This window comes from Pipistrellus hanaki, assembly GCF_964339955.1.
Source record: "Pipistrellus hanaki genome assembly, chromosome: 1".
NCBI lineage: Eukaryota > Metazoa > Chordata > Mammalia > Chiroptera > Vespertilionidae > Pipistrellus > Pipistrellus hanaki.
In genome coordinates this window covers 24,309,844-24,331,141 of record NC_140503.1, presented here as the reverse complement: position 1 = coordinate 24,331,141, position 21,298 = coordinate 24,309,844, and the positions used below count along the sequence as shown (strand labels likewise).

The following is a 21,298-nucleotide window of genomic DNA, read 5'->3' as shown; positions in this document are numbered from 1 at the left end:
GGAATGAACAAGCTCTCCTAGACAGCAAGATCTCCTAGATGCAGTATTTAAACAAGATCTCCTAGATGCAGTATTTAAACAAGATCTCCTAGATGCAGTATTTTTTTTTTTTTTTAAATAACAACCACCAACAAATGAACTTAGGAAAGAGTGCACATGCTGAAACCGGTTTGGCTCAGTGGATAGAGCATTGATCAGCCTGCAGACTGAAGGGTCCCAGGCTCAATTCCGTTTGGGGGCATGTACCTTGGTTGCAGGCATATCCCCAGTCGGGGGTGTGCAGGAGGCAGCTGATTGTTGTTCCTAACTCTCTATCCCTTTCACTTCCTCTCTGTGAAAAATCAATAATATATATATATATTTTTAAAGGAAAGAGTGCACACCATTTTTTCTTTATTCAATGATAACTATAAATATTTATTATTATATTGTTACTATACTCTAGTGATTAAGAAATTCTACCCAGGAAACAATGGGGGCATTGGGGCAATGGGGGCTGGTTTTCAGCAAAGGATTTGTTCATGGATGGTTGTTGGTGCCAACTCAACACCAACAGAAATCCCCAATTTGGGGTGTGGTGAAGAAGGAAACTTTATTCAGTGCAAAGCAGCTCAATTGTGATGTGGTTCTGGGGCCAGGAGTCCTTGCTCCTGCTCTCTGATTGGCCCATCCTCATGTAAACAAGGATTCCAAATTCACCCAGTTTGATTGGTCCAAAAGGCACTCTCCTGACTGGTCAGAGTAGAGCTGCTCTGAATGGCCTGAGCTGCGTGGCTCTGATTAGGTGGGGAAAGCCTCAGTCCTATAGAAATAGGATATCAGGAACTCCTTTATAAAAGTTGGTTGAGATGGCAGAAACAGTGCAGGCAAGCAATTCAGCACAGACTTCTCCATGAAGTGCAGTTTGTGTAAGAGGCCTGGGTAAGAAATGGCTGCTGTTTTCTATGTGTTTTTATTTTAATTTGAGCCTGGCTAGTGTGGCTCAATGGTTGAGTGTCAAGGTCATGAATCAAGAGGTCACAATTTGATTCCAGGCCCAGGTTTTGGGCTCAGTCCTCAGTGTGGGGTATGCAGGAGGCAGCTGATAAATGATTCTTTCTCATCGTTGATGTGTCTATCTCTCCTTCCTTCTTCCTTCCTCTCTGAAATCAATAAAAAGATTAAAATAAACATTTGAGCCCAGTAATCCACAAGGAACCCTTCTTAGTAAATGTTTTTCCCCCATGCCCTCAGAATTCATAGCTTTTTATGACATTGGAGCTGATATAAAAGATGAGTTTTTTTCCAGATGGATTAGGAAGGGGGGAAAGAGAGAGAAAGGAAGGAAAACAGAAAAATGTAGACATGAAGCATCCTGGCATATTCAAAGTTTTTCAAACATTCCCTATGCCTGGACATGGGGTTAAGTTAAAGAATGAGTGAGATGAGTGGTTATAAGATATAGCAAGGGGCAAATTGAAGCCCCATACCTGGAGGGCTTGAATTTCACCTTAAGTAATTTGGGCTTTATCCTGTAAGTATTGTGGGGACCATTGGAAAAATTTTTTACTTGGAGTAATGAAATGTCAGATTTTTGTTTTAGCAAGCCAGATCTGGCAGTTATATGAAGGATGGTTGGAAAGGTATGACTGACTATTAGTTTAAGTAAAAAAGAATATGGGTCTGATTAGGGAAAATAGCAATGGAGCATGTAGGATATTCAAAGCTATTCAGTAGGTCCATTCAAAGGTAGATGCTAGTAAAAGGTAAAAGAGGCCAGATTTTAGGATCAGGTTTTTTTCATTTGTAAAGCCATTTTTGGGCTTAGTCAGGAAAATTGCATTCACTTCTATTTAAGCTCATGAAGGGTTCATTCCCTTGTACCCAGTTTCTGGAGGTGGTGGTAGTAATTATAACCAATTACACAAATACCTCATTTTGATAATCATGTACTGTCAACAAATGACTCACAGTTTTGCTATCTGCAGCTGGCTGGGGAAATTCTGTGGAGAAACCACATGGCACCTTGGATGATACATTCTCGGTGGGGTTGATGAAAATTGATTCTTTGAAGGGGTGTTGGTGTAAAAAAAAATATCTGTTTATGTATAAAGTACAGATATACATGTAGTACATAAACAAATATATAATTGTTCTATTAAAATGTCATATGGTCTTCATATTATATGATTCCTTTCATATGAAATGCCCAGAAAGGCCAATCTATAGAAAGTAGATTACTGATTGTCTAGGCTTGAGGGTGGGAAAGTGGAAGATGAGGCTAGGGCAGTGATCAGCAAACTGTGGCTCATGAGCCACGGTTTGCCACTCTGTTGACTAATGAGTTTGCCAACCACTGGACTAGGGAACTGGAGGTGATTACTAATGGGTACAGGGCTTATTTGGGATTGATGAAAATGTTCTCAAGTTGATTATAGTGATGATTGCATAATTCTGTGAATGAACTGAAGCCATTGATTTGTACACTTTAAATGGGTGAATTGTATGGTATATGAATTATATCTCATAAAGATTTTCTTTAAGAAAATGTCATGTGATGACTATGAAAAATGTCTAAAAAGTCTTCTTAAGGGGCCTCTGTGAGAAATCTAGAGACCAGTCATTTTAAAACAAAGATAGGATTCAAAAAAAAAAAAAAAAAGAGAGAGAGAGGTACAAAATTTTTAGCATTTGGCATAACTATCCCTGTTTTTCTCTTATGCAATATAGTGCTGAGCAACCAGGAAGAAATCCATACCAGGGCTCCCTCTCAGAATGGAAACAAAATGTAGACCATGTATCCAACATTCTAGCTTGTTTAGAGGCAACCTGTAAGAGTGATTTCCATCTTGCCTGATTTGGACCACTGAAAGAACTGACAGTAGAGTTTGGAAGCCACTTAAAACAGAGGCAGGTAGCATGTTAGAGCTGCAGAACCACATGTAGACACCAGGGGGGAGCAATAGATCAGAAAAGGTTTGAGATGGCCTAGAACCTGCAGCTAGTTGATTGGTGAAGGTCTTCTCCAGCAGGAAGCCAATATACAAAGACTGGGAGAGATGTTTCATTTTTCAAATGTCCAAATTCCATCAAAAGATTACATGTCAAAGAAAGAAATAGAAACATGGACCAATCAAGGGATCAAAATAAAACTCCAGAAACTGATTCTAAAGAAATGCAGATCTATGAGCTGTCTGACAAAGAATTTAAAGTAACTGTCAAAAAGATGCTCAATGAGCTAAATGAGAACATAAATAGACAACTAAATGAAGTCAGGAAAATAATGCATGAACAAAATAAGAATATCAACAAAGGAACCAAACAGAAACTCCAGAGCTTAATAATCTATAACAATAAAAGCATAATATGCTAATTAGACCGGACATCCTTCCAGGGTTGTGAGGGAAGCCCAGATCCTGGGTGCCAGAGGGAAACTGGTGCCGGCAGCTGAGGGAAGGAAGGCCTACTCTTGCACAAATTTCTTGCATTGGACCTCTACTACAATAATAATACTGAAAACTTTACTATAGGAGTTTTAACATAAAGCCTCATAAGGCAGAAGAAAGAGTAGCAAACTTGAAGACAAGTCATTAGAAATCATTGAGTCACTGGAGTAAAAAGGAAAAAAATATGAAGAATAGCAAAAAAAAACATAAGGTACTTATGGGACACTATCAAGAGGACTAATTTAATATACATATTAGGGAGTCACAGACAAAAAGAGAAAGAAAGGGATTGAGAGCTTATTTGAAGAAATAATGGTTAAAACTTCCAAAATATGAGGGGGGAAATGGAATTACAGATTCAAGAAACTTAAAAAAATTCCAACTAGCATAAATCCAAAGGCAATCACATTGAGACACATTAACATTAAACTGTACAAAGTCAAAGGGAAAGAGGGAATCTTGAAAGCAGCAACAGAAAGACTATTTCTAACATAACATGGAAGCTTCCTTAAGATCATCAATGAATTTCTCAGCAGATGCTGTGCAGGCTAGTACAGAGTAGTGTGGCATACTCAAAGTGCTGAAAGGAAAACACACACACACACACACACACACACACACACACACACACACACAAATCTGCCAAACAAGAATACTGTATTCAGCAAAACTATCCTTTACAAATTTAAGAAAAAATTAAAACTTTCCCAGATAAACAAAAGCCACTAGACCTTCTCTGCAAGAATTACTAAAGAGAGTCTGTCAAGTCACCATTGCATTAAGGTGATACCATTCTATTTTAAACTGATAACAACTCCAATATGTTCATCTATTTATCTTTACCAGATGATTTCATATTTTCATGTTACAAATGGACATGGACAAATATAGTAACCTATAACTATTAAAATTTTGGAACATAGAATTTAGATGGAAAAAAACATTAAAAATAATTATAAATCAATGTTAATGGATATACATTTATAAAACAAAAAATCAATGTACTCTCAACCTTACATACCAATAGCAGAGTGGACTTCAGCACTTGGCTAAATAGGCTGCTGCCAAGTAGACAGAATTCGAGAGTAAAAAAGTACAAATTAGCTCTAAATAGCTCACCCAACTAACTGGAAAATGGCCATTAGAGATAAATTTCATTGAGTCTTTCAGTATCAAGTCTTCAAATATCTCCTAGAAGAAATAACATCTTAAAAGAGTATTTATAACAGGGTCATGACAGGAAGCAAACTCTAACTATAATGGTTCATCCGAAGAGACTTTCAATACAGAGACTATCTACAAAAGCATGGACATGCTTACAGGAACCAAAGAATGTTGAAGCATCCAGAGACTAGCCAGGGGGGAAGGTATTTGGGCAAAAGGCAGAAATTGTGTTTCCAGGTACACCCAGGGAGGAGGGGGCACCCAAGCACAATGATTATAATGACAGGACACAATCACCCTCAAAACCATGGTGCCAAAGCAGGGAGGGAGTGGTAAAGAAATACATTTCTTGCCCTATCCGGTTTGGCTCAGTGGATAAAGCATCAGCCTATGGACTGAAGGGTCCCAGGTCTAGTCACAGGCACATACTGGGGTTGCAGGCTTAATCCCCACCACCTCTGTGCAGGAGGCAGGAGGTAGGCCATCAATGGTTCCTTCTCATCATTGATGTTTCTATCTCTCTCCCCCTTTCCCTTCCTCTCTGAAATCAATAAAAATACTTTTTTTTAAAAGAAACACCTCTCCCTCTCCTCCTCCTGCTCCTCCTCCTGCTGCTCTTCTTCTTCTTCTTCTTCTTCTTCTTCTTCTTCTTCTTCTTCTTCTTCTTCTTCTTCTTCTTCTTCTTCTCCTTCTCCTTCTCCTTCTCCTTCTCCTTCTCCTTCTCCTTCTCCTTCTCCTTCTCCTTCTCCTTCTCCTTCTCCTCCTCCTCCTCCTCCTCCTCCTCCTCCTCCTCCTCCTCCTCCTCCTCCTCCTCCTCCTCCTTCTTCTTCTCTCTCTCTCTCTCTCTCTCTCTCTCTCTCTCTCTCTCTCTCTCTCCCCCCCCCCCCATCCTCCAGTCTCATGTTGATGCTTTCCTTGTAGCAAAGCTGGCCACCAGCAGTAACAGGAAGAGGAGCCTTATTGGTGTAGAAGCCTGGGGCACAAAACCAGACAGAACAGAGCAGAGAAGAGATGGTGGGAGGTGGCCCAGTGTTAGAACACTTCCATATTCTTCAAAGAATCTTAAAGATCATCTAAGACAATAGGTATAAATCCTGTTTATTTCATCCCTATTTGAAATACCAAAAACTCCAATGGTGGCAAAAGTGTGGTCTTTGGAGTCCGGCAGGTCCGCTCTCAGCTTCCAAGCTGAGTGACCTTGGGCAACTTACCTAACCTCTGAAAATCTCAGGTTTCTTCTTTGTAATGTGAACATCATAATAACCTCATAAGGTTGTGATGAAATTAAATATATATGCAGAGGTGGGGAGACTGACCTTCTCCTCAGGGGGAGCTGTTGACTTTGTTCAGCATGAAAAATTTGATCACCAGATTCACGGTGCAGTCTGACTTATCAACGAGTTGAGTGGCTCACCAAAATATCTTCATTACTACTTAAATATCTAACAACTGAAACCTGGTGAAATATATTCTGATATATCTGTACAAATACCATCTATACTAATGAAAGGGTAATATGCTAATTAGACTGGATGTCTTCCACAGGTCCTTCCGGTCAAAGCCGGGGGTGTGGCTGGTGTGCATATTACGCTTTGATTGGTTGAACGGATGACCAGATAACTGGACACTTAGCATATTATGCTTTTATTATATATGATTCTTTCTTTTGTCTGTTTAAAATTTTCCATAATACAAAGTTAAGAATAAATTAGTAAATAAACTATTTTTAAAATATATATATTTTATTGATTTTTTACAGAGAGTAAGGGAGAGGGATAGAGAATTAGAAACACTGATGAGAAAGAAACATCCATCAGCTGCCTCCTGCACACCTCCTACTGGGGATGTGCCTGAAACCAAGATACATGCCCTTGACTGGAATTGAACCTGGGACTCTTCAGTCCCCAGGCCAATGCTCTATCCACTGAGCCAAACTGGTTAGGGCAGTAAACTATTTTTTAATTCTCACCTAAGGATATGTATTATTGGTTCTTAGAGAGAGGAAGAGAGAGAGAGAGAGAGAGAGAGAGAGAGAGAGAGAGAGAGAGAGAAATATTGGGGAATCAACCCACAGCCTAGGTATGTGCCCTGACCTGGAATTGAACCCATAACCTTTTGTTGCATAGGAGGATGCTCCAACCAACTGAGCAACCCAGCTATGGCAAGTAAACTATTTTTTAATGTGTAAAAGACATTGAAAAATGAATGTTTTCTAGGCAAGGGGGACATGGCTATAATTACCAGCCACATGTAACAGCCAAACCAAGGTGGCAGCAGGTGGAAGGCAAAGAGGGTAAATACCTGAGAAGGATTATATAAGTCAAAAGTTTTTCTGTTGTAAATGATAAGTCAAAGTAGCTCAAATATAATATAAAAAGCAATTCCTTAATTCACATATTAGGCAGTCTTAAGGTATAGCTGGCATTAAAAACTGTTGGGTCTAAGAACTTAAGTGATGCTACCAGAGTCCAGTCTCTCCCTCATATCCTTTTTGCCTCTGTTCAGTTTCATTTTTCAGATAGGCCTTCTCCAGGTGGTAAGCAAGACAGTCATTGATAGTCCTCACCTCAAATCTTCCCAACTTAAAGAGTTTTTCTCGCCGAAACCGGTTTGGCTCAGTGGTAGAGCGTCGGTCTGTGGACTGAAAGGTCCCGGGTTCGATTCCGGTTAAGGGCATGTACGTTGGTTGCAGGCACATCCCCAGTAGGGGGTGTGCAAGAGGCAGCTGGTCGATGTTTCTCTCTCATCGACGTTTCTAGCTCTCTATCCCTCTCTTCTCCTCTCTGTAAAAAAATCAATAAAATATATTAAAAAAAAAAAAAAAAGAGTTTTTCTCTCCCAATGTCCATATATAAATCTCATGGAAATTTCTCATCAATCTGTACTTAGGCCATGTGCCCCTCTCTGAACCAATCACTGTGGAGTAAGGAGATGGAATAATATGATTGGCCAAGACTGAAATAATGCTAGCAAGTGTAGGGCAGGGGCTCCGACACCATGATTGACACCTTCACCAGGACCACATGAATTGGGAAAGGAAGAACCCACTAGGGAAGGAATGCCAACAGATCCAAATAGCTGACATCATAGCCCCCATGGAGGGCTACAATAGCTTTTGGAGATGGGAAGATTGGGGGGGTGCTGAGTAGATTGAGTAGTAGGAGAATAGGGATAAGTAGAGTTGCCTTATTTTCCAGCTGGACTCTGGAATTTCAGAAAAATTTGTTGTTGGGATAGGAGTGAGGCGTAAGATGAATGAAAAGATGAAGTTCACATTAGCCTCATATGGCTAATGCTACATCTGGGCATGACATAGTTAAAAATACTCCACTTTTTCAAAGAAGGATGACTGAACATTGCATAGAGATAAAAACTGGTGATGGAAACTCTGTCATTTTCTAAGGTAAAATGTGAAGTTGAATGCAATAGAAAAAACATCCTCAAAGTAGCTTTGGTTTGGTTGGCATGTGACCAAATCCTGAACAGTTTAGATTAGTATAAAAGAGATTCAAATATATGTCTTTCATATATGTTTAAGAAACTGAACTGAAGGAAGAGAAAAAGCAGCACATGCCATCTGTTTAGGAGGTAAGCAAGCTCCACGGTGACTTTGGAAAGGAAGGGGGCTTCAGTCTTCTAAGACCAGTTGGCACTGAGAAAGGCAGAGACTCAGAGAAGCAGAAACAAGGTCAGACAGAGGACAGACAGAGTCTGAGACCCATAAAGCCAGCAGGAATGCTGTGCCTTCTGCTGTGTACCACACCAAGTTTTTTCCATTAAAATAGCTCCACATATATCTTCTCTAAGAAATCTCCTAGCATGTCTCAGCAGTAATGAGTTATTCCCTTAGTGGTATGATCATCTATCTATAGGCTGGATTAATTGGGCTGTAACCAGTGCTTGTCCATGATGAAAGAAGAGAGAGGCTTTGGTGACATTGGGCCAAAGGACCATGAGTCTGGAAAGCTACTCTGGCTCAATCATCTTTCTCAGTGAAGTTCATAAGCAAGCAATACATTCAAGAGCCATCAGTGGATAAGACATCAAAATACTCCTTTCTTTTCACCTGAATAGATGCCCATTTTTTTTAAATGCAGAGTTACCCTGTAAATACAACCTTGGAGCAAGTAGCCTACAGTAAAGACCTACCCGAGCCTCCCCTTCTCCCCACATACAAAGTCTTCCTGCCCACTGTCCTGCCATATTTGAACCAGAAATGGAAGCAATGAAAAGTATGCTTGGCGATACATGTGAGGAAGAGAAAACAAGGTGGCCAGCTCCCGAGAGGAGGACCTGGCTTAGTGCACCTATCCTGCTGCATGAAGTGCAGGTTCATACCCCTGGCCCTTTGAATGTGGACAGATTAATTTCCGGGAATCTGACCAAATCTAAAGAACGTGTCCTCTCTGGGGGAAGGCAAAGGCCAGGAGATAAGGGGAGAGATGGGATTTCTCTTTCATCTAAATCAGGGGTCGAGAACGTCTGGCCCTTGGGGCCCACTAAATCAACCGCAGGCGGGACCCAAGATTCAGTAAATCTAGGAGCTTTTTAAAAAATAATATTTTTATTGATTTCAGAGATAGAAACATCAATGATGAGAGAGAATCATTGATTAGCTGCCTCCCGCACACTGGAGATCTAACCAGCAACCTGGGCATGTGCCCCAACCGGGAATCAAACCGCAATCTCCTGGTTCCTAGGTCAATGCTTAACCACTGAGCCATGCCAGGCAGACTAGGAGCTTTATTCATAGCAACATAAATTTATATTAAGTGAATTATATTAAGTGAATAATGTTATAAATGTCCAATTGGCCCTTGGCAGAAAAAAAGTTCCCCACCCCTGATCTAAATACTTGCTCTTCAAAATGTGAGCCATGGACCAGCAGGATCAGCATCACCTGGTAGTTTGTTAGAAATGCACAACCTTGGGCCCCATCCTACATGAATGGAATCAGGAAATTGCATTTAATAAGATTGGGATTCATATGCCTGTTAAAGTTTCAGAAGCACGGAGTTTCTGAATCCTACATCCATGCCCAAAATTGTCTGTCATTTGGATCTTTGCTCGCTTCCAAAAATAGTACTCTGCATATGGTCAATAGTTAATGACAGGATACTTGAGAAATTCTCTTTGGCACCTCTTTAATTACATTTGAAGGGAGAAAATTTCCGAGAAACCAGGACAAATGTACCAATGAGTGGCTTAGACAGAGACAGAAACATGCTAAAAACAAGTAAACAAAACAGTTCTAGACATACCCACACAGCTCTGCTGAGCGGGACAGATGGGCATAGTAAGTCTCCTCTCACTGCATCCCGCTGCCCGTAATATTCCCTCCCTTCCTCGCTCAAGCTCTCCTTCATCCAAGCTAGTACTAAGCTCGCATGTGGAGTTCTGCTTCATACACAGTTGAGCATCACGTGGAATACATGTCTCTTGCAGCCCTGTCCTTAAACCCAAAATATGAGCACAAGCTACTGTACTATTATGCCAGGACAGAGCAGGAAATCAAAAAGCAAGTTGGTACATCAGTATTTCTCACCTTTAAACAGTTATGATCGTCATTACCCACGTCTTATTTCGGACAGTAGCCAAATCCCACACTTAAATCTTCATCCAATATTTGCCATAGGTAGCTCTTCCTACCTGAGCAGGAAGTTAATGATTAAAAACTCAGAGCATCCGCCGTAACTGGTTTGGCTCAGTGGATAGAGCGTCAGCCTGTGGACTGAAAGGCCCCAGATTCGATTCCGGTCAAGGGCATATACCCCAGTGGGGGATGTGCAGGAGGCAGCTGATCGATGTTTCTCTCTCATCAATGTTTCTAACTCTCTATCCCTCTCTCTTCCTCTCTATAAAAAAATCAATAAAATATATATTTTTAAAAAATAAAAACTCAGAGCATCCAACCCCCAGTGTCTTCCCTTTCTTCTACCTGATACAATACCTTAAAGTAAAAAAAGGCCAGGGGCTGGCAAATATGTCTGCCATAACATTTTTTTGACTCCTTACCCAGAGTATGTTTGTATTTTTTAAGTGATTTTTTTTTTTTTTTGAGAGAGAGAGAGAGAGAGAGAGAGAGAGAGAGAGAGACATCAATTAATTGCCTCCCATACATGCCCCGACCAGGATTAGAACCTGAAACCTAGGTATATGCCCTAACTGGGAATCTAAGCACGACCCTTCGGTACATGGATGACACTCCAACTAACTGAGCAACACCAGCCATAACTGCCATAACCAGCAACACTGCCATAACATTTTTATGGGATCCAATAATGACAGGATTTAATGAGTAAAGATTAAACTTACCATCTCTTCAGCTCTCACAGTGTGCTTCACAAGAATTCTATGAAGTAAGTAATATCTCCATTTAATGAATGAAGAAATCTGACATTTTCATAAGTTGAGTAGCTTGCCCGGGAAGCAGCAAAGATAGAATTCCAGCCCACACACCTCTCTGAGCCCAAAGCCTCTTGACCAGTGAACTATGATAGCTCACTGGTCAGAAACCATTGTGTGATTAGAGAATCATTTTCCTCCTTTGAGGCTAAGGCGAGGATTAAGTGAGATTAAAGATGTTGAAGTAAGGTCCTATAACATATAAGGTATCATTTAGTACAGTAAGATTGTGTCAAAAGGCCCTCAGTACTCTATAAATGGCAATTACATGTATGAAAAATGTCCAATCTTATAATTAAAGAAATCCCAGTTCATTCAATGGAGAGTTCTCATTTATTAGGTTAGAAAAAAAAAAAATTTTTTTAAGTTTATCTCTCATTTGTTGGCAAGGATATTGTGAAACTAGTACATTGCTGGTGGAAGCATAAATTACTACAACCTTTCTGAAAGGGAAACTGACAATACGTTTCAAGACATTTTTAGAAATTGACATTAGGATTTCTTGTAAGGAAAAATAAATTACGACACAAACTTAAGTATAAATATAATTAAGAGTATAGATCCTGAAAGCAGATTGCTTAAATCTAAATCCCAGCTCCACTACTTTATTAGCAATGTGACCTTGGGCAAGTTTCGGTGAGCTGGTATTGGAAATGAGGATAATAGCCTGGTGGGTGTGGCTATCAGTGGCTGGCAAACTCATTAGTCAGCAGAGTCAAATATCAACAGTACAACGATTTAAATTCCGTTTGAGAGCCAAGTTTTTTAAACTTAAACTTCTTCTAACGCCACTTCTTCAAAATAGACTCACCCAGGCGGTGATATTTTGTGGAAGAGCCACATTCAAGGGGCCAAAGAGCCGCATGTGGCTCGCCATCCGCAGTTTGCCAACCACCGGGCTAGGTGGTTGAGTGTGGACCCTGGGTTTCCGGCTGGATCGCCCACTAGGGGGCGTGAGGGAGGCAGCTGATGAATAATTTTCTTAACATTGCTGCTTCTATCTCTCCCTCTCCCTTCCTCTCTCTGAAATCAATGAAAATATATATGTATTTTAAATGGGGATAATTATAGTGCCTATTTCACTGGGTTGTTATTAAGATTGCATGAGTTATTGTATGTAAAGTGCTTAACCCAGTGCCTGGCACAAAGTAAGCACTATGAAAAAATCTATTATTTTTATCATCATAGTATTCAATATAATAGCAAATAATTGGAAAATGGTTAAGTGCACTGATACAGACATAAAATGAGTATTATAAAGCCATGAAAATGAGGCTTTCAAAGACTAATCACATATAATGTAAAGTAATAAAGAGTAGAACATTGTATATATCGTCTCATACCACTCATGTTTGTTAAAAGAGGACTTGGTACAAATATAGATGCATAGAAAGCAACCCGTAGGGATTCCATCAGAATATTAACGAAGAATATATCTGAGTGACTATGTAGGGTTGGGGTTTTTTATCTGCTTCTGTACTTTGCAAATCCTTTAGAGCGGTGCTTCTCACACTCACTGGAGGCATAGGAATCACTTGGTGATCTTGTTAAATGCAGATTCTGGGTCAGTAGGTCTGGGTTTTTATAGATTCTGCATCGCTAACAGGCTCCTGGGTGGTGCTGATTCTACTTGTCCAAGGCCTACACTTTGAGTAGTGAGGTTTTGGAGCAGGGGTTCTCAAACTTGTGTGTGCATCTGAACCAACCAGAGGGTTGTTAAACCCCAACCCTAGAGTTTCAGATTTTAATTGAAATGGAGCACAACCCTAGAATGTACATTTCTTATAGATTCCCAGGTGACACTGATGCTACAGGTGTGGAAACCATGCTTTGAAAACCACTGAATGAATATATATATATATATATATATATATATATATATATATATATATAATTTTGGAGGCCCAGTGCATGAATTCTTGCATGGGTGGGGTCCTGCCAGCCTGCCTGCTGGTCAAGGGGACAATTTGCATACTAGCCTTTTATTATATAGAATATAAACTGAGTGGCCAGATTATTATGCATGCAGAGATCATAATAATCTGGCCACTCAGTATATATATATATCATCATAAATAAGTGGGGAAATACTTTTTAAAAAAAATTCAGGCTTCTCCATTGCTTACAAAATAAAACCCACATCTTCATCCAAATACCTCCATCATTTAACCCAATCATTTCCCACTACTTCTGTTTAGGCCACTACTGCCCTAAACTCACTCGAGATGTCAAACACCACGATTTCTGCTCTATCTTCTCATTCTGGCTGATATGTCATTTCCTTCTATTTCCTCATGCCCAAGTTCTATCCCCCACCCTTCAAAGCCCTCCAATGCCATCCCTCCATAAAGTCTGCTTAAAGAGCCACCTCTCTGCCCTCCTCCGCGCTCCGCGGCACTGTCTGTTCTCCCCTGGTAGTCTTTACCCAGGGAAGAGTGACCCCTGTATCTGGAAGAGTGACTCTAAGGGTGGGCGGAGTCCCCCTGCGCTGGGAGACTGGGAGTTAACTTGAGAGCAGGGCAGCCACTTGCCTGTCTCCCTCGGCCGCTGGGTCTCCACAAAATCCCCGCAGCCAGCCCTCACTGGGGGCTGACCTAAGGATGAAGAAGTAAGAAACGGCCTCCCGCGGCGGGGCGCGCCACTGTGCTGGACGCGGAAACCAGAGGTTTGCGCGCCCAGCCTGCTGACCGGCAGGAACAGGTGTTTTCATCTCGGTGTCCGTGATCCCGCGGCGCAGCACCCCACCCGGCGGCTGGGTACACGCCCCGCGCTGGCGTGCGCTGTGCCCGGGCGCTCCGGCGCCACACGCGGAGACACACCTCGGCCACAGCCCGGATCCTCACAGAAAAGGCCCTGCCCCTTACGATGCCACTGCCTCGCTGGAAAGAACAGCTACGGCTCGGCTCGTGCCTACGCCCCTTGCTCCTCGCTGCACCTCCGTTTTTAGTTTCTAAGAAACCTATCGAGGGTGAGTCTGCACGCGTTTCGTCGCTGGCGTGCCCCTTCCCTGGACACCTATACACACACACACACACGCACACGCACACACACCTACACACACACATCTACACACACACACACACACACACACAAAAGCAAACACACACGCACACCTACACACACACACACACACACACACACACACACGCCCCTTCCCCCTGTCCTGCCTTTCAGACTAGGCGCGTCTCAGAGGACTGGATTGAATGGGAAATAAGGGGCCCGTCTTTGTCACCAATCCCCCCTCTTTCAGGCGAGCCAAGCTCCTTCCGGGTCAGCGACCGTCCCCGCCACCCCAGTCAGGCCCGCAGCCCCCCACAACGCTAGCCCCAGAGGCGCGGGGCCGGGTCCTCACCCCCGCAGGCTGCGGGAGGGAGGCGGGCCGAAGCCGGCGCGCCGGGGAGGGAGGCGAGGGGAGGGGGGGGAGGGGAAGGCAATCTGAGGAGGAGGAGAAGGAGGAGGAGGAGTGGGAGGAGGAGGAGGAGGAGGAGGAGGAGGAGGAGGAGGAGGAGGAGGAGGAGGAGGAGGAGGAGGAGAGCGCAGCTTCCCGCAGCTGGCGAGGAGAATGGGAGTGCGGGACGACTGGCCGCCGCGGGGTGTCCAGGCCGCGGCCGAGCTCGCCAGACGCGGGGCGGGTGCCCGCCGCCTGTAAACCGGAGGGCGCGGCGGAGGCGGATCGCGGCGCGCGGGGTGCCGGGCGGCGGCCGGATGGAGTGGAAGGGCTCGGCGGCCGGGACCAAAGGGAACCCGAGCCCGCCGGGGGCCGGCGAGGGGCAGCGGCCGCCACCGCCGCTGTGCGCCCCGGGCGGCGGCTGCGGCGGCGGCGGGGCTCCGGCGCGGGGCCAGGCTGGGGCGGCGGCCGAGCCCGCCGAGTCCATCCGGCGCGCGCACGAGTTCAAGAGCCAAGGCTCGCAGTGCTACAAGGACAAGAAATTCCGCGAAGCCATCGGCAAGTACCACCGGGCGCTGCTGGAGCTCAAGGGGCTGCTGCCCGCCCCCGGGGAGCGGGACTCGCGCGCGGCCTCTCCGGCCGGGGCCCCGCACCCGAGCCGCCTCTCGGAGGAGCAGAGCCGGACGGTGGAGGCCATCGAGATCGACTGCTACAACAGCCTGGCAGGTGAGCCGCTGTGCCCCCGGCCCCTCCTCCCGGCCTCCCTCCGGGCCTCGGGGCCTCCGGGGCTCCAGCCAGCCGCGGGGGGGCCCCCATTGCGCGGCCCGGGCCTGGGGTCCAGCGGACCGCGGCGGCGCCCCGCGATGCGCACTCCCCCGCCGGGACCGCACTGCTCTGGGAGGAAGGATGTGGGAGGGGGAGCGCTTTGGGGAAAAGTGTGACTTTTCGCGTTATACCTTCCAAAGCTCATTGTCATCCCGCGTCTGTTCCCCCCCCCTCCCCCGCCCCCCGCAGCCACCGTAAACCGCGCCTATAAATAACCGGACAGAGACAGAAGGGATCCCAGCTGGTCTGGAGGCGGCTGCTGCTACTATCACTCCCCCGTGGACGTGGGTCCAATGCGGGGAGCAGCGCCAGGGTGTGTGCCCAGCCACTGCTCTCTCTCCCCCGGCAGGTGCCACTGGCGCCGGAGATGGCCCTCCCCTCCTCCCCAGATAACCGCATCCCTTAGGGGTGAGGCCCTGCCCCGAGTTCACTTGGCCCCGGTAGCAAAGGCAGTAAGTAGCAAAGGGAAGTTTGCCAAGATGCCTTCAACGTCTTGAGCAAAATGGATTCCAAAATGCCACTTTTCTCCTCCCCGGAGCCCTGCCGGGGCCCGGTTGCCAGGTGAAGAGGGCGATCTCAAAGGGAGCCTCCTTGGAGGTTGGGCTGGGGCTGTGCTACGTCCTCCCTCTCCTCCCTCTCTCCCTCCCTCCTCCTCGCTCCGTGTAGTGTTGTTGGTGCTCACACCAGCTGGCTGTTAGGTGCGCAGAGAGAAGGAGCCCCTCTGCTGGGATGAGAAGGGGAGGTAGGCATCACCCCAGTTAGTTCACTTTGGGGATTGCGGGCCCAAGTCAAACGTGACCTGAACATGTAACTTTGGCACAGGGAAATTTAAAGTCTCTGCAAAAGGAAGAGACTGGGTTCTGGGAGGGAGGGGGGGGGGGTGTATCCTCTGAGAAGGTGGGAGATCCTGACAGAGGCAATGGCCTTAGATGTTAGACGCTTTCTCTCCTTTTCCTCCCACCCGGTTTGGTGGGATTTGGGCATGGTCCAGCTCCTCTGACCAACCAAACATAAGTCCATTAACCCTTGACATCGCCTAACTCAGCTGCAGACATTGGAGCTGCGTAGGGTTGGGAGAGGGACTAGGTGTGGCTGGGGATGTGGCTAGAGTCCAGGCAGTTGGGGCATGAAAAATATATATATTGATCATTCTGCTCTGTTCCTGAGTGCAGACCTGCTGTTCCCTTTGAGGTTTCTAGTGCCAGCCTGCCTTCCCGTAATGCCATGCCCACTATTTTCATCAGGCAAAGACTCAGGCACTTTGAAAAATTGTAGTTTACAAAAATTAATAGTAATAGCAGCAGCAGTTGTAGAGATGGTGGTGCTGATAGCAGTTCTGGGGGGGGGGGGGAACCTGAAAAAACTGCAGCAGAGGAAGTAGCAGGATAGCAAGATGGGCTCTGTCAATCCCTCGCAAGGTCCAGCACGATTCCCTTTATTTCCTGTAAGTCTCTGGCAGGCTTCTTCCCGCCTGATGAATAGTTAAAGGGCAGAGTGGCTGCGGGTGGAGCAAGAGGCAATTTGGATCACTAATGCAGTGATTTCAGAGTGGTAATGGAGCTATGCTTAGCATTACCCGTGGACATTCTGGGCTTGCCCCTCACCCCATACTTTCGGCTGCTGTCCTGTGGCTAGCACTGCCGATGGCCCAGCCCAGAAGTGGTGGTTATGTTTCCATGGCGACACCAAAGGTGTGTCTGTCCTTGGTCAGGCCAGCCCAGTCAGGGCAGGGCTAAGATCTGGACAGCTGCTCCCTTCTACCCCTACGCCACCTACACTTTGGAAAACTTCGGTGTGTTGTGGGTAGGGGTGGAAGTGGAAGAGCTGTCCACTCTGCTGCCTTCTCCGGTTCTTACCACTAATAACTTGTGTGCACTCTGCTAAGCCCCCTCTACACACATTGTCTTTTTAAATCCTTAAAGCAACTCAATAAAAGAAATATGAGCATCCATTTGGCACAGGAAAAAAAACCTCTGCAGCTCTAGAGCCATGCCATTCCAAACCTACGTTCTTGTCATCACACCCTGCTAGACAAAACCCGCGTCCTCTAGTCTAGACTCTCCCTCCCTGGAGTCCAGTCTCAGATAGACTCTGGAACCCTCACACTCGGAAAATTCTCAGCCCTGGTAGCCAGGAGAAAGAAATACAGTATCTTGAATCAAAGTTCTGACAGGGCTGTTTCCAAATGCTGACAAGTTTCACATAAGGGAGCAGTCCTGTCAAAGCCAAAACAGGTATCCTGTACAGAAAATTCAACTGGGAGAAAGGACCCACCCAGAAGTCACCTGGAGGAGTAGAAGGCTGATGGCTTCCTTTGGACAGTGCATAAAGTCAGTTACTACTATTGCAGAGATCCCAGCAAACAGAAACGTGTTCTTTCTTGTGGGATTATAGGAAGTAATACACACCTAGAAAACGTACTGTCTTTTAGAAAATACCAAAAGGTTAAGGGAGAAAATAGATGAATCCCTTGAACCCCACCACCTAAAGGAATCCATTGTGATATAGTTAGTTCTTTCCTCTATTTTTTTTTTCTATACATAAATGTAAACTGTTTATAAACAAAGGACCTCCGGTATCCGGCTTTTATTTCCACTTACCATATGCCCGAAGCATTTTACATCTCATTAAAATATCTTCATGCAGATTATTTTAAAGGGTGACATACATTTTTTTAAACATGCATTTACAGTTCTTATTTAATGGAAAGGGAAGGAACGATGGTCGCTGTTATTCTTGTTAGAGTGAGAACAGTGCATTGTGGCCTGTAAGATGTCCTTCCCTCTCGTGTGCCAGAAGGAAGCAGACAGCTACTGCAAGTTTGTTCTGGCAAAAAGGTAACTGGCTTTTCCATTGGGGCTGCAGTGCCAGCTGAAAAACCCAGCGGGCTCGAGGCAGGAGCAGTCTGAAGGTGTTCTCTCAAGGATCCATCCCCCTCCACACAGCTGTGCAGAGAGGGAGAGGTTTGGGGGTTAGAAGGCATTTGGGTTAGCCCAGAAGTACCTGCAGGTATAGGCTGTGTTGCTAAGGGTACCACAGCACTAAACAAAAGACTGTTGTGAAGCTTCTGGAGGAAACTAGGTTCAACGGATTCTTGTACTCTGCATGCAGGGCTCCAAGACAATAATAACAAGGGGGCAGCTGGGAAAAAATCCATTTGGATGACACCAAGGGACCACACGAAGGGTGTGCAGGCAGTCTGCTCATAGTTGTAGTCTGTTCTGGATTGGCATTTCTTCTGATTAGTAGGGATTGGGCCAGTGGTACAAGATGCCAGGACTTGGTTATGTATATTCTATTCTCTAAGAAGTTCAAGGAAAGATGGGAAGCATCTTGTTCCTTAAGAATCCTAATGTCTTTGATACAATGGTTATAAAAGACTTCCTCACTTGCCTGGGGTTGTACAGGAATCTAATCCTTACAAGGGCTGCAAAGGAAGCATGTATTGGCATGTTGATCAACTCCCCTTGACCTTCAACCAAACAGGACTCCCCGGGGCCGTGGAATGTCCTGTGCAGAACCTCTTGAAGGGCAGAGCCTTTGCTCCTACAGCTGTTCCCGCGGGGCTGTGGTGGCCTCCGCTGGGGCGTGATCAAAAGGTTGCAGCCCATAATGACTTTGCTGGTATTTTCCAAATGATGTTTGAGACTGAAATACCAGTGGTGATCGGTGCAGACAGGCCCGGCATTGGATTTAAAGACAAGATGGGAGTCAGCCCAGGCCTCTGTCCGCGGAATACGGCATACACTCTGACTTTTGGTAAGCCCCTACCATGTCATTTTACCTCCATTTCCCCATCCATTTAGAGCTACGTTTGGGAGAGATTTTTTTTTTTTTTTTTTTTTTTTATTGTACCAAAGGGGAAAATAATCTCCATTGGTCCCAATTGGAGCCCAGAACAGGGTCTAGAGAAGCCACACTGGGAAAAGGCCTTGGATGGAAACCAGTTTTATCAGTGCTTATGGACATGACTTAAAGCCATGGGACCAGGGCCAGGCACATAATTTGTAGGGCCCAGTGCAGACTGGAACTGTGGAGCTCCCTGTTCAAAAGTCAGGGGAGAAATGTCATTAAAGTTCTTAAAAGGTAAAGTATTTTTCTTCCTCTCATGCCGTCTTTCTCCCTTGACTTGACGTGGTGTTCTTATTTGCTATTTAATGTCAATATAAGAACATTTAAATTATTGGTGTGCAGTTTAATGCTCATCCTTATACTGTGTGGTGCCACTTTTAAATGGATATACAAGAGCACTTAAGTTGTATATGGAATCATATAAATTACACGTTTCACATTTTCTAGTTTATAGATGCGTATTATTCTTATTAAAACAGTGGAAATGCTAACAAAACAAACTCAGCTCTTTTTATTTCACTTCTTTATATGCATACTTTATGTATACACTTTCTATCAGGCTTGGCTTTCTGATGAGTAAGAAAAGGAAAAGGAACTCTTTCTTCCTATGTCATCATTTTCGGCCTGAGTGATTGGCTAATACAGGGAAGTGACATAAGTAGGAAAGGCTATGACAACACCATTGCTTCCTTTTCTGCATTTGAAGCAATTTCTGGATTGAATGGAGAACCTCGTTTCTTGGGGCCGTCAGCATCTCTGCGTGCATATAGAGCTAAAACTCTTACCATGTACTCGAGTTGGATCCTTCTAAACTGTCAAGCATTGTGAATCCATTGGAATTCTGTGCTCATTGGGCGTCTTGATTGCTAACTGCAAACAGGGCCGCAAAGAATGCTGTGCCTACTTCTTTTGCTCATGTTTATGCTCCCTCGTCCCATCAGACTTCACTTACAAAACACAATTTCAAAGATAAAGTTGTTAAGAATTTTAACAAGGCAACAGCAGAGCATTAAGTCAAATACAGGGCCCTTCTGTGTATGAGCCTTGTGTGACTATGTAAGTCACCCATCCTTGGAGGGGCACTAGATGACTAGGTGGAAGCAACTAAAGTAGACACAATTAGATATAAACTCTGAGGCAGACAAAAGGTGTTCGATAGAAATTGTTGTGGAACCAACAAACTAAGCAAAAAGATAGATGAATTACAAATGTAAGAACTCAGTGGTAAAAAGGAGGTCAAGAGCGAGAGACAAGAGGTAACCTGGTAACCAGAAGATGAGTCGTTGGGGTAAGAATTGGTCAAAGGAAGAGGAAAGAAAAAGGGCTTTATGCTAAGATGCTCAGCCAATATCTTGCCATCTGGATGGGAGAACCTGCCTGGCCAAATCATTATGGATCTGAGGCTGTGTGCTGGGTAGCACCTTGACCAATAAATCTTAAGACTGTAAATGTAGCCATAACTGGTTTGGCTCAGTGGATAGAGCGTTGGCCTGAGGACTGAAAGGTCCCAGGTTCGATTCCAGTCAAGGGCATGTACCTTGGTTGCAGGCACATCCCCAGTAGGGGGTGTGCAAGAGGCAGCTGATGGATGTTTCTCTCTCATTGATATTTCTAACTCTCTATCCATCTCCCTTCCTCTCTGTAAAAAAAATCAAGAAAGTATTTTTTTAAAAAAGGATTGTAAATGTAGCTTCTAAGACCATCTTCCAAAAAAGAATGTGAGAATTGAAACTTGTAGAATGCTTTCAAGGAAAGAACATTCTGAATGTAGACTTTGGGCAGAGTTTCTAAAGTGGATTCTGAAGCACTTTGGTTTCCATCCAAGGGAATTGAAAACTCATCAGGACATCTTGAAGTCAGAGTTTCTATAGCCAGGTACATGGGAGTGCCCCATGCCAGGCAAAGGGATTTGGCTGTAACACAGACAGGAAGGCCAAGATGATCTCTCCTTCCAGCTGTTTTCTTTCACCGCCAGGCTGTGCCTACTCCAAGCATTTCGGATGGAAACCAAATGTTCCAACAAACCAATCAGCAATTTCCTAATTAACACAGAGGAAGTACAACTTGGTGAACAGAGACTTGAACTACAAGTTCTGGCTCTAACTGGGTGCCTTGGGTCAAGGCATTTGACCTCTTGGGCCATGGCTTTCTGATTCATAAAAAATCTAGGGTTGGAGTCCTGGTTCTCAAGGATCCTTTCCAGCTCTTCAAAGAAAATTTCTCTCTAGATGTAAAGGCA

At 44.7% G+C, this 21,298-nt stretch overlaps 1 protein-coding gene across 1 annotated transcript in view; it reads left to right on the top strand.

Annotated features, from left to right (window-relative positions):
• The first annotated feature begins 14,522 nt into the window (after nucleotides 1–14,522).
• TTC9 (tetratricopeptide repeat domain 9) overlaps nucleotides 14,523–21,298 on the top strand; it is a 30,970-nt gene continuing 24,194 nt past the window's right edge. The window contains exon 1 of the mRNA XM_084893689.1: nucleotides 14,523–15,108. Within this exon, the coding sequence (XP_084749815.1) occupies nucleotides 14,700–15,108 (409 nt within the window). The 5' untranslated portion in view covers nucleotides 14,523–14,699. The remainder of the gene's footprint in view (nucleotides 15,109–21,298) is intronic.